At 32.9% G+C, this 13,934-nt stretch overlaps 1 protein-coding gene across 1 annotated transcript in view; it reads right to left on the minus strand.

The window, feature by feature from the left end:
• The window catches only part of LOC126743504 (TATA box-binding protein-like 1), a 53,129-nt gene extending 45,971 nt beyond the window's left edge, over nucleotides 1–7,158 (minus strand). The window contains exons 1-2 of the mRNA XM_050450638.1: nucleotides 6,991–7,158; nucleotides 6,121–6,731 (exon numbers count right to left, since the gene is read on the minus strand). Of these exons, the coding sequence (XP_050306595.1) occupies nucleotides 6,121–6,701 (581 nt within the window). The 5' untranslated portion in view covers nucleotides 6,702–6,731; nucleotides 6,991–7,158. The remainder of the gene's footprint in view (nucleotides 1–6,120; nucleotides 6,732–6,990) is intronic.
• Between the last annotated feature and the right edge of the window lie 6,776 nt (nucleotides 7,159–13,934).

The following is a 13,934-nucleotide window of genomic DNA, read 5'->3' on the forward strand; positions in this document are numbered from 1 at the left end:
ACAATTTTTTAAACATTTAAAAAACAATCAAATTGCGGTATTAATCAAATTTTTATATTTCATTTTATTTGCCATAGTTTTATAATGAGGCTTTTCCGCTTTTAAGAAATGTTTCTTGTTAATTTAATAAATATAAGTTATAACTACCAACCATACTTTTTCTAAAAATCTTTATCTAATAGATAATAGATAAAGTCCAACATTATTTATAAATTTTTCATAACAGATAATTATTTAACTTAAAAATTAAAATCAATATCCATAGTCGGGACGACACTGGCAACCCGTTTGTCATAAAAATGAACTCGAAACCATTGTTCCGAATTTTACGACCTATTGTATTTGAGACCATACAGGACTTCTCCACTTAAAATTGGTAAAAACAGCCTGGTTTATCATTTTGTTACATGTAGAAAAATAGAAGACTCACCCTTTATTTATGCTATTTCTGCATAAATAATGAGGCACTGTGCTCTCACCAAAAAGAAAATAGAGTATAATGATATAAACATAAAAGTTCAAATATTCAATGAAAATATTCTGTTTTTTCCTGGACAATAAACATCAAACCCTTTACATGTTCGATGTTTATTGTCCCTTCAAACCGCTAAAACAAAGAGGGTCTAAACCATTGTGGTTAACCCATAATTTAAAAAAAAATTATAGAGTTGAAATGTAAAGCTTTTAAAAAATATCTTTATCTAAAGGATGATAATAGTAGAAAGTATTACATTCATCTTAAAAATTATGTAAATGTGGCAGTAAATTATTATTCTCATGAAATTAACAAGTGTCAAGGACCACATAAAACTAAGAACTTTTGGAAAAAATGTTTAATTGGAAAGTCAATAACAATGCACCTGCAGATATTCCTCCTAATCTAAGGGAGCCAACACTTGTTAATAATCATTTTCTGGATAATATGCCTCAATTATTACAGATTCATCCAGATAATTTAGATACATTTCTTAGTTCCTCAATCGAGGGGGAGCCATTTTATTTTAAACTAGTCTCTAAAAATTAAGTTTATAAAATAATAAACATTATTAGAAGTAATGCTGTTGGGGTAAATGAAATCTCTATAAAAATGTTAAAAGCTTGCATTCCTATTTGCCTAAAACCTCTAGTGAATATTGTTAATAATTCTTTATCCTCTGGGTGTGTCCGTGACATCTAGAAAAAAGCCTTTGTTACTCCAGTACCTAAAGTGAACAATCTAACCAATATTAATGAACTAAGACCAAATAGTAATTTGCCAACTTTAAGTATCTAAATTAATTAAGAAAATTGTAAAAGGTCAATTGCTGGATTATTTATTAATCAGAAACATTATCCCAAAATATCAGTCTGGGTTTAGACCAAATTATAGCTGTACTACAGCTCTTCTAAAAATAATAACAGATATTGCTCTATCTGTGAATAATGGACAATGTTGTCCCTCTGTTTTAATAGATATGAAAAAATCCCTTGAAACTCTCAATATAGAACTCTTAATGGTCAAAAATTAAGTCTTTTTTAGCATATTTTAAATTTTATTACATAATTTTAATTATGTTAACTGTGAAAGTAAGCATTATATTTATATATATATATATATATATTTTTTTTTAATGTTTTTAAATTGTATCACATACAACACTATATGGGTGTACCATCTTGATGTTGCTTTGTGATTAGAGTGACCATACAAAACCTGGTAAAATATAGGTAATCCTGTTTTCAAGAAATGTAATTGCCTTGAATGTAATGAAGTACCAAATAAATTAAATATTAATGGTGTTGTATCAAGTAAAAAACCTGTGCCTTTGTATGGATAATCAAAAGACTTTTGAGACCATTGACTTTGTGTCCCTCTAATCTCTGAATTTTTATTATCAAGAGGTCTCTTTGAAATAAATGGACTACTTTTTTGAATTAAATAAGATTTGTCAACAGTCATATTATAAATTAAAGTCATTATATGAATTTAAGGATATTTTACCTGCTAGTACAAAAAAATCCTTACAGAGTTTAGTGCTTAGTGTTGCTGGATATACTTAAATATTGTATATGGTCCTTTTTTAACTGAACAAAATAAATATAAAATTCTGAGAATTCAAAATTCCTGTGTAAGATTTACTTGAAATTTATTATGGAGGGTTCATGTGAGTGAGCATGTAAAAACATCTTGTCGGACTTGCATTGTCTTATTTATTTATTGTAACACGACGTTTCGGTTGGTAAGTATCTCCAACCGTTATCAAGTGTAAACAGTTTACACTTGATAATGGTTGGAGATACTTACCAACCGAAACGTCGTGTTACAATAAATAAATAAGACAATGCAAGTCCGACAAGATGTTTTCACTGTACCATTGTCTACCACCTTTAAAAACTGAGCATGTAAATTCAATTCAAATAGTTTATTGTCCAACAGGAAAATTACCAATTACAAAACAATAGAAATAATTAAAATTAAAACAGTACAAGTTATAAGCACCTTAAATAAGTAGTACAAAAAAATAATATAAGATCCAATATAGAGTGATAACAAAATTTAAAATGTAGAACAATAGCATAATTGTAAGAATATAAGACACACTAACCAAATGATACAATCACAGAAAAATAATCAGGTATCATTCAAATTAAGAGAGGAACACATCATTTTTTAAAAAACATATTTAGGTGCTGCTAAAGAGGTTGACATCTATAGCATTCATCTGATTATACCATGTACAAGCACGGCACAGTGGAGCTTTGCTGGACAGATTTGTTAAGTTAAGAGAGGGATAAAATATATGGTGCCTCCTTGTATTGGCGGGAGGAACAAATAGAGGTAGCCTCTCTAAGAGCTCAGAACAATCAATTTTATTATTGCAAAGTTTATATAAAATATCTGACTAGAGAGAATAGTATTTTGCTTTAGTGGACCTTACTATAAACCCGAGGGATTTTAAGGCTGAACCAGTGACCTGTGCTACATGCTGGTTGAATGTGAGTCTCTTATCTACTTCAATGCCCAAATCCTTTACTGAAAAACAGTCTAGCAACTGAGAACCACTCAATATATATGGGTATAAAATCTCTTCATGAAGAATGGAAATTGTCATTTTTTTTTATTTGTCACAGTTTAGGGGTAGTTTATTTCTTTCACACCATTCAAAGACCCCATTCATGTCCTCTTGCAGCTTCAGGCAGTCCAGCATAGTACGAATGATACGAAACAACTTCAGATCATCAGCGAATAAAAGACAGAAACTCTCCACACAATCAACTAAATCATTAATAAATAGATCGAACAGCATTGGGGCGAGGCTACTGCCTTGGGGCGCACCACTCGAAGCCACCTAATACTCAGACCCAAAACCATTAAATTCAACATACTGAAGCCTGCCAGTCAGATATGAGATGAAGAACTCCACCAGACAAGGATGAAATCCAGCCAAAGCCAGCTTCCATGCCAGCAAATTGTGATCCAGCCGATCAAAAGCCTTCGAGAAGTCTGTGTACAGCACATCCAACTGGCTTTTCTGATTTATAGCTAGATATGCTGTTTCCAAGGAACAAGCCATATTAGTGACAGTAGATCTTTTCTGAAAGAAACCATGCTGCTTTTCTGTAATTATGTGCTTAATTTGAGGAGACAATTTATCATGCACACATATCTCAAAGGCCTTCGAAAAATTAGAGAGAATTGACACTGGTCTGTAGTTCTCTATTCTGCCATGGTCGCCACTCTTAAACACTGGACATATTTTAGCCTTTTTCCACTCTTCCGGAAATGTATTGGTCTTGAGTGATAAGTTGAAGATTTGTAAGAGTGGTACAGCCAGGGCCGATGCACAGTCACGCAAAAGAAATGAAGGTATTTGGTCAGGACCCGCAGTTTCTTTGTTTTTTAACTTCTGTAAAGCTTTTCTTACATCTGCCTCAACAAAAGATTGGACCAAAATGTTGTCTGAACCATATGTATCAGATTCTTTGGGCTGAGCAATAGAGGACTCAACATAAACACTCCTGAAAAAATCAGAAAAAGCATTTTCAATACTTTTAGGACCCACAACAGTGGTATCTTTATAGCTCATAGAACCTGGAATGCGAGAGTTGTTTTGTTTAAGGTGAATGAACCTCCAGAATTGCTTTGGATCACTCTGAATAGCTGACTCAGTTCTGGATATATACTCGTGATAAGCAAGATCCATTTTTGTTTTTACTACCCTCCTAGCAGCTCTAAAATCCTCATAAGCAGCAGAGCACCGTGTATGAAGCCATCTCCTATGTAGCCTAGACTTTAATTTTAATAATTTCCTAATTTTATGAGTGTACCACACAGGATATGAGTATTTACTATAAGAGGGTCGAAAACGAGGACCAGCTAGACAAAAAATTTCATGGATTTTGTCATAAAAGGTTTTTAACTGCCTCATCAACATCTGACTGAGTGCGTATAAAAGTCCAATCCACATCAGAGATAAGCTGGTAAAGCAGGTCTATAGAATTAATATGGCACAAAGAAGATTTTTGGGTATTAGCTGCACAGTACATAAATTACTTAATTTTCATGAACCAGAATATCTATCAGAATTTCTTATTCAGGGAAGATATGCATAATGTAAATATTCACTATAAAAGCACACTGGCAATCCCCCAGCATAAGACTTAATTTTTGAAAGGTTCTTTCATATACTTCTGCCTGTATTTACAATGCCCTACCTGCAGAAATCAAAGATTTAGGCATGGCCTCTTTTAAGTCAAAAATGATGACAAAAGTAAAAAATTATGGTTTATCCATATCTGCCATTGCTAAAAATTTAGTAAACTGCAGAAAAATGGTGTATAATGCCCTGAAGCTCTACAGAAGCACACAAAGCATGGCAAATAAAGACAGAGCTCCCCATCCTTAAAAAACATCTGGATATATGGACAAAATAATTCAGCGCATAAGTAAGTCCAATCCATTTTTAAGTTCCCTGATCTAAACCCTATAGAGAATCTGCGGGAACCTGTAAAAAATCAAGTTAAAGATTTGAACCCATCGAATCTGGGTGAACTTTGGAACAGATTGTGACAAATTGGTGATGCCAACCAGACTAAGGGCTGTAATAAAAAATAAAGGTTTTTCCTACAAAATATTAATTATTTTTTTGTTAAATAGACTTTTAATTGTTAATATGGTATTTAGTTAACCAGCCTTTTTTGTATATTTTTTAAATATTTTTTTATTATGTAGAAATATTGTTTTAGTTTAATAAAATTGTACTAACTAAATATAACCTAAATATAAAAAGAAATTATGAAGAATTTGTGTTTATTATTTTTCAAGCATAGATTCAAAAGTGTATACTATCTATACGACCATGACTGTATATGATCAGAAAAACAAAGAAATTGTAAGAATACTCCACAAAACTCACTTCTATAATGGTTCTGAAATTTTATCACAAGAAATTTTTAATTACCTTCCTACTTGTATAATGGACTGTAACTCTCTTTCTATTGTTGGTTCAATTGGAATGATTCCTATCTAATTGTTTGTTATTTTTAATGTTACCTTAGTATTTCATATTTCTCTTTTATTCCAGGGAGCACTAGGGAGTACATGTAATCACATTTTCAATGTCTTTGTATAAGTACATTATAAATAAAACTAAATATTTGTAAATTTTTTTAAGGATTTTTTAAAACTATATTGATAGTCATGTAAAACAATACCTAGTACAGTACAAATTATCTGATATAAATCTTTTGTTTTATTGTACTCTTAAATATATTTTTTTTTTGATTTAAGTGACCTTTGTTTGATAATTACACTATGCATTAATTTGTGGGTGAATAGAAATTGATAAACAAAGAAACATTCCAATTCTGAAGACAGAAATGAAAGTTGTACTTTTCTCTTAAATTTGGTTTTTGCCTATGAATCTGTCTTGAATTTATAACTAAATTGGATTGGACCAATGATCATGCAATCATCAATGATCCAAGATCTACTTCCAAGACCTAACAATTTTTTTAGCAAAAATACATGATAGTAATAAACTACCAAAACAAACCAAATTAAATCTAGTGCTGAACCCAGTCAACTCAAATTTACAACAAAATTCTTTAAAACACGTACAAATATTAAATAATACTTACTCTGCTTCTCTATGCTGTTCAGAAAAAGAATTTATCCTAATAGCAAAGGGCATTGAACAAGTTCCCAAAACATTCACGACCCTGTAATTATTAAACTTTACATTAAACCCAAGTTTTTGCAAACACCTAGCAATCCTTCTGGCAGCCAACCTGGCTGCATCTTCACTAGTTGCACCTGTACAAGTAACTTTACCGGAAGACCATATACTTGCGGTGGTATAAGGACGACGCAATTTCATTGTTATCATTCCGTTTTCCCTACGATATTCAACATTGATACCGTTCAACGCGATTTGCCTTAAGTTCAAGTGGCAACGAACACTGAAACTACACACTACATTGTTTATGACAATATCTATCTCTGGCTCTCCTTCTTCTTCTACTGCATGCTGTTCACTTTCCTCATGGACCAGCAAGGGTTTCTCTTCATTGTGTTCATCTATGATAGGTTCTGTTTTAATTTCGTACTGGTTCTGTGGAATCATGTTCTCATAGCCATTCAGCCCCTGCATTTGATGGTGCACTAGTCTATTTCCGTTGTTAAGAGATTTTAGGCCATTTTTTTGAACGGCCGTGGCCATCCTACGATGTTTTCTCTATTTAGGTGATCCCTATAATAAAAAAATAAACTACATGGGAGGTGTCTTAATGGTGGATTTTCTAAAATTAGATATTATTGGCACTGGATTACTTGTGGGAAGGGGTTACACAGGGGTGAGTTTCACGATAATATCAGCTAAAAACGGAGGTTTAAAGGTCCGAAGGTGTTTGTGGGACATTTAAAAAGGGTTCTTTGTAGCCCACACGCACTGACAACACAAAAGATTCTTAAAACCCCGTTAATAGGGGAGGAATATAAACAGTACTTACCTGATAAGTATATTTAGGTCCTTACACCAATTTGCATGCAAGTATTATGACCAAATTAGGTGTTTTTTGCAATTATTTTGAATTTCAACCAAAGAATGGGCCGTCTGAAGTACGAGAAGCCATGACACCCAAAGTGACAAATCCTCCACGAACATTCGGAAACGACTGATGGCAAAATGACATTTTTGTGCGAATTGATTAATACAGGTTGACACAAGAGGGCGTAATAAAATGTGACTAATAAAGTCACTGGATCGTAAAAGGTTAACATCATTTATTTATTTATTCATGCCAAAAAGTACAAACTCTTATACAAGTCAAAAATACCGAAAAAAAAGCATTAATTTTAATTTAATTTTATTATTCGTAATATTACACATAGTGTTTTTACAAGTCAATATAAACGGTAATATATAAAATGCAATTTCATGATTTAAAAAAGTATTAACTAAAATTAATAAATAAAAATTATATACGCACATATACAGTAAGATTCTAAAGTTTATATATAATTAAGATCTACAGACACTCAATCTAAAAATATTTATAATAGTCACACAATATTTATAAAACAGTTAAATTAGGTCATTAAAATTGTTATTTAGGTACTCTTCAAATGAATAAAAAGAGTTTTTTAATAAACAGTTTTTAATTTTTTAATAAAAGCTTGTTCATTAAGTTCCCTAACCTACAATGGTAACACATTATAGAAACAAATCCCATGATAAAAAGTTCTTCTGTGGGTTCTCCCAAGCCTGAGAAATTCGGGCAAAATATTCAGATTGTTTCGAGTTGAATACTGATGTATATTACTGTGTGTTAAATATAATGGTAGATTATTTTTTATAAAAGTCAAACATTGCAAGATGAATACACATGGAAAAATGAGGACGCCAAGTTCAGAATAACAGTGTGGACAACAGTCACGGTGCCCCAAACCAGTCATAGCCCTTATGCACCTGTGCTGTAAACCAGATATCTTGTCCCCATGAGTAGAGTGACCCCAGTTCAGCACAGCATATGACATAACGGAGCTAAAGTAACCATGATAAGCCAACAACAAAACTTCCCTTGATACAGCTGGATAGACTTCTTATTAGAAAGGTTATTTTTGATAACTTAGATGCCAGCTGAATAATGTGGTTTTCCCAAGTGAGACCAGAGTCAAGAAGTACACCCAAGAACTTTACAGATTCATCCTGTGGCAGATCTATTTGAGAGTTTCGAAGTGAAAAATTTAGATGCTGTGTTTTTAAATCATTAAGGTTTAGTTTGTTTGCTACAAATCATTCCCTCATTTTACTCTCTATTTCCTCTGTACTGGCGATTTTCTGTTTTGCCGGGTGATGATGCTGGAGTAGAGTATTGTCATCAGCAAACAGGATCAACTTATGCTCATGTGCCCGGTCTGTAAAATAAGGCAAGTCATTTACATAAATAAGGAATAAGAGTGGGCCTAGAACGGATCCTTGTGGTACTCCATGATGTAATGGCTGTTTATCAGATACACTAGCATTGTATGACACATATTGGAGTCGGCCATACAGATATGACCTGACAAAGGCAATGCTCTCTGAATGAAAGTTGTAGTAACAGAGCTTGCTTAATAAAATTTCATAAGATACACAGTCAAAGGCCTTTGTCAGGTCAAAGAATGAAGCATAGGTGTCGAAACCCATTTCCAGACCCCTTGATGAAAAATCCACCAAACTCTTAATAGCCAATGCAGTTGACCTGTTACTCTTGAAAGCAAACTCTGCATAAGGAGATTGTTATTTTCAAAATGTTAGTACATTTGATCCTTCATGAGTGATTCCAGAATATTTGAGAAAATTGGCAACAGTGATATTGGGCGATAGTTTGACACATCATCAACTGAACCTTTGTTTTTATATATTGGTATCACTTTAGCCACCTTATAGGATATAGGAAAAATGTTTTATGCAGGCATTTAAGAGATTTGTCAATGGATAAATGATAATATTTTTAATTGTTTTAATGAGTTTAACGTTAAGATCAAAACAGTCTTTGCTCTTTTTATTTTTAAGAGAGTTTATTTTATATCTAACATGTAGTCACCTCATGAAATTTAAGATAAGTGGTGAATCTACCAGGAGTTAAAAATGTGGAAAAATTGTTTGTGGGTGTAGGTAATTCTGAGACTATACTTTCTGCAATGTTAACAAAAAAGGTATTAACAGTTTGAGCAGTTTGATTTTTTGAAGAAATAGATGTAGCATTTTTTGAACTAATAAACTCCACATTGCTGCCTGCTTATTTTCCGAGCTCTTAATAAAGTTGTCATTTGCAGCTTTTTTGACTTTGCACAGCTCTCCCCGATAGAACTTTTTATACTGAGTTAACTCTTGCTTACAAACCATAGTAGGGTGCTGCAAATGAATACTGTGTAGTGCTCGTAACCTTATTACAATTAATATTACAATAATAATAAAACCCATGCAAGTTATATATCATATTCCTTATGAAACTAAATAGTAATCATATTATATTACCACATAATTATTTTATATTTAACTTTTCAGCATTTTACCCGATTTAACCTTTTTATATTAATTATTTTAAAAAATCAGTTTTGTATTAACTCTGTACTAGATTAGTCGTTTTCTATTTGAATAAAGTTTTTTTTAAAAAACAAGTTTTGTCGCATCACTATATAATTTGCAATCACTATATAATACGATAAGATATATATATTCTTTATTCAGCCCAAAAACATAATATTGCAATATATTATATTACAATGTTACATACAATAATCGTAACATTACAAGACCCCAGATGGGACATGGACCGTGTCCTAAAATATTAGCTATAATAGCTTAGAAAAATTTAAAACTTTGCAAAAAAAAAATACATTTAACTAATAAAAATAGATAATGACAATTACAATTTCAACAGCATTGACAGCAATACAACCACAAACAGAACAGAATAAAAACTGAAACTAAATCTAAAGTAAGCCTATTCTAGTTCTTTACTTAGTGCTTCATGTATGTCACCATCCTGAAAGAACTCATCAATACCGTAGTATGCCCTGTCCCCCAAAAATGCCCTGAGCCTACAACTAAGCTTACTGGGAGGTATCTGCCTAAAGGAAAGAGGGAGTAAAAGTTCTACATTCCAGATCTTTAGAATGTTAAAGACAATGTTTTTTGTACAAATGTAAAGTTTGGTTTCTCAATTATTAGATTGTCCTTAAACTTGGTTTCATATTGATGTTATTAATTAGAAACTTAATAGATTCCAGAATATAAAGACTGTACATTGTAAGAATGCCAGTTTTATAGAATACATCTTTAAATACTCCCTTACAGCTATCACGATAGTCCATACCAAACACAATACGGATGCACCTCTCCTCTTTTGCAAAATAAAAATTCTGTTCGAATCCACAGAGTTGCCCCAGAATATTATTTCATATGCAATTTGTGACTGGACATAGGCATGGTACGCTGTAAGCGCCGCTTGCCAACCTACACTGCCAGGTATTACCCGGAGAGCATAGCTGTATTTACTGACCCCGGTTGCGACCTTCTGCACATGAGCTTTCAAGCTTCAGCTTTTGATCTAAAACTACCCCCAGAAAAGACACACTTTCAGCCGCTCCCATCACTGTGTTTCCGCATGTGAGTGCAAAGTCTGTTTCCTGTTGTGAAAATGAATAATCTGTGTCTTTGCAACATTTAAAATAAGGTTATTTTCAATAAACCAGCCTCTCAGTCCATCCAAGGCTTCTTTCATTCTAGCAATACATGCTAGAATGAAAGCATTAAGTAAAACTAACAAATACAACGCAGCTTTAACAGAAATACAATATAAAAATAAAAAACACAATTCTCCTAAAAAGCCACAGTGGAGTGAAGAAATTCCTTAAATGAGTGAAAAGAGTTGTTAAGTGTTAATTAAGAAATCTTTAATTTTATGGAATGAATATACAAAGTTGCAGAACCCTTACAGAGGCTTAAAAAAATTACTCCGTAGTGCGAAACCCCGGTTCTTGATCTGGAGAGTCAATGGAAAAGTGGAATTAATCATTTCTGGTAACTCTAATGTCATTATTTCTGGTAAAGTGCCGGTGGGTATCAGCATATATTGCATTGTCAGTCACATTTTCCCTAACATATAATAGGCACACTAGAATAAATGCACAGAGTAGAGTAAGAATTTTTAATTTCCTGAAGTGGGATCTACAACACTCTCCGTAGCCCAAACGAGCAATCACCCTCCCATATTTTCTTTGCAATGCAAATATCTGAGACATGTGCACCGAGTACCCCCAGCTGATAAGACAATATGTCATTATAGAATGAAAATATAGCGGAAATAAGCAATCCTAGGTGTGTTCATTGAGACAGAGCCCGATAAATTACGGATAAGGAATATGCATCTTGATCATTTAGATGACAACTCATCAACGTGACTCAGCCACGTTAAGCCACCATCAAGAGTACACCATGGAAATTTACTGTTACATTCGAGAGGTGCGGGCAGGAACCATCTCGAAAAGAAAAAATAATCTGCTGGGTTTTGGTTTAGTTCAAACATAATCTGTTTGAAACAGCCCAGTCTTGCATGACTCTGCACATGACTCTTGAGATATGCGAAAAATATTCGTTTCATCAGCATCAGCAATTAGTTTTGTCATCCGCGGTGTTGCTGGATACTTAAATATTGTATATGGTCCTTAAAGTGAAGAATACTCTGTAAAGAATACAGAGCCAGTATTGCAAATAGGGAGATCTTTGACGTAAACTAAACGTAAACCAAAAATTGTGAAGACTTTATTTTGATTAATAGATGTAGTACCAGTCAAACACATAATCATGTTTTATATAGAGGACTTAGTGAATTCAACAAATTACCAAATGATGTAAAAACTTGTACAAGGCTTAATCAGTTTAAGAGGCTATTGAGTATTGAGAGCGCATGTATTAAGTAAATTTTAGGGCCTAAAGTTAACTTATTGTTTTTCTTTTCTCTTTATTGTATTTTATTTATTTTTTTTTAAATTGTGAATTTTGTAATTTATTCAGTTATTCGACTTGCTTCTATAGTTAGGTCGTGGGTTGACTCCTTAGCGGGGTATTCCTAAACTACCGGGAGGCGGTGATGGTCCATTGAAACTACCGGGACGGTGTCTGTCTCCCAGGAAAAGTAACCAAGATGCCCTGTTTGTTTGAGTCATCATAAAATCCCGGCCTAGAAACATGTGTCGCAACTTGCTTGAACCACCAACACGAACCGACCGTGTTATGAAGCTGCGTCCACACCGAGTCGACACTGTCTATCGACATTGTTGATCAACAAGCGATAAAAACTGCATCTGTCTATACCAGAGTCGACACAAATGTTTGTCGATGAGTCAAATCAACATGTTCGACGAAGAAGACGTAATTCTTGCTTGTGCCGCGTATTTATTATTATTGCGACTAAAAAAAGAAAAATTGCGCGCAAAAAAAGATTTTGGGTTCGACCAAGTCTTCAAAGTAGAATTAGATACAATGCTAGTAATTTGATAGACGATTTAGAAAAAGATGACATAAACATATTGAGCCTTGAATACAGGTGCAATGGTGGTTTTAGATTTTTTTTTCGAATGTCAGAAGGTGAATTTGAATATTTATTACTAAAAATCGGGCCAAAAATTTGTATAAAAGACACCAATTATAGACCTGCCATTCCCATAAAGGAGCGTCTTGCTGTAAGGTTACGATTTGTATCAACTGAAGATTCGTACCACTCACTAATGTATCTTCAAAATTTCAAAACAGGCTTTAAAAATAAAAATACATAGATAAGCTCTCAAAGTCTACGTACCTGTGAATCCAACATCTCCCTGGGCTTATTTTTGTCTATTAAAAATTTCATACTTTCAAAAGCAAACCATTTACTTTTATAAACATCCTCCGTACCAGAGCCCGATTTCTTGCTGTCCTTTATTTTTTTTACTTCTCTTGCAAATTGACTTTGAAGATTTTTAATTTTTTGTTATATTGCTTGCTTCTCAATGTTAAATTCTTTACCAATTTCCATAAGGGCATCGTGCCTCAAGTTCCTGTTCTTATAGTTTTTGGTTTTAGAATCCCATAGATTTGTTTTTAGTTTGTATGCCTCAATAAAGGCTATGACTTTAGCTTGTTGTCATTCCAATTCTCCAATGAAAACACACGGCCACGATGTCAACAAGGCAAGACGTCACTGAGTACCTACTCCTACTTAAACACTTTGTCGAATGTCGAACGTCGATAACACGTCCACACACTAAAGTCGATCGACTTTATTCTTTCATTTCGATCGATTTTCTTTCATGTTTACCGACAAGCGATGGAAAACAAATCGACATATCGATCGACTAATTTTGTCGATCGATATCGTCGATTGCAACGTACACACTAAGTCGACAACGTCGATAGACATAGTCGATTGACAGTGTCGACTCGGTGTGGACGCAGCTTTAAACACAATTAATACCACCGATTGTTGTTCTTTGGAAATGCAATGGAAGCACGATTAACAATTATCATATAATGTATTTTTTTTTTGTACAATTTTATCTATGTAGCTTTTTTTGCTAAAGAAAGATTTATTTTATTATAGATTTATAATATCTCTTTTATAATAAATTATTGTATATTATTTATATAATTTTAAGTTATTATTTTTCAGGAAAACTAAATAATAAATGTATTCATTTTTTTTTCGTTTTAAAATTGGTGATTTGTAGTACACTATTTTTATTTGATTATTTCAGTACATTAACTCATTTAGATATATCAATAAAGCAAAAGAGTTTCCTTCGATCCTGATCAATATCTGATGCTAACACTTGATCAAAAAATTATCTTTTTGATTAGGCATTTGCTTTAGATATTGCGATTGAATAACAAAATTATGAGATTACTTATTAAATAAAATTTGATTTT

The sequence above is a fragment of the Anthonomus grandis genome, chromosome 13 (assembly GCF_022605725.1).
Source record: "Anthonomus grandis grandis chromosome 13, icAntGran1.3, whole genome shotgun sequence".
Taxonomy (NCBI): Eukaryota; Metazoa; Arthropoda; class Insecta; order Coleoptera; family Curculionidae; genus Anthonomus; species Anthonomus grandis.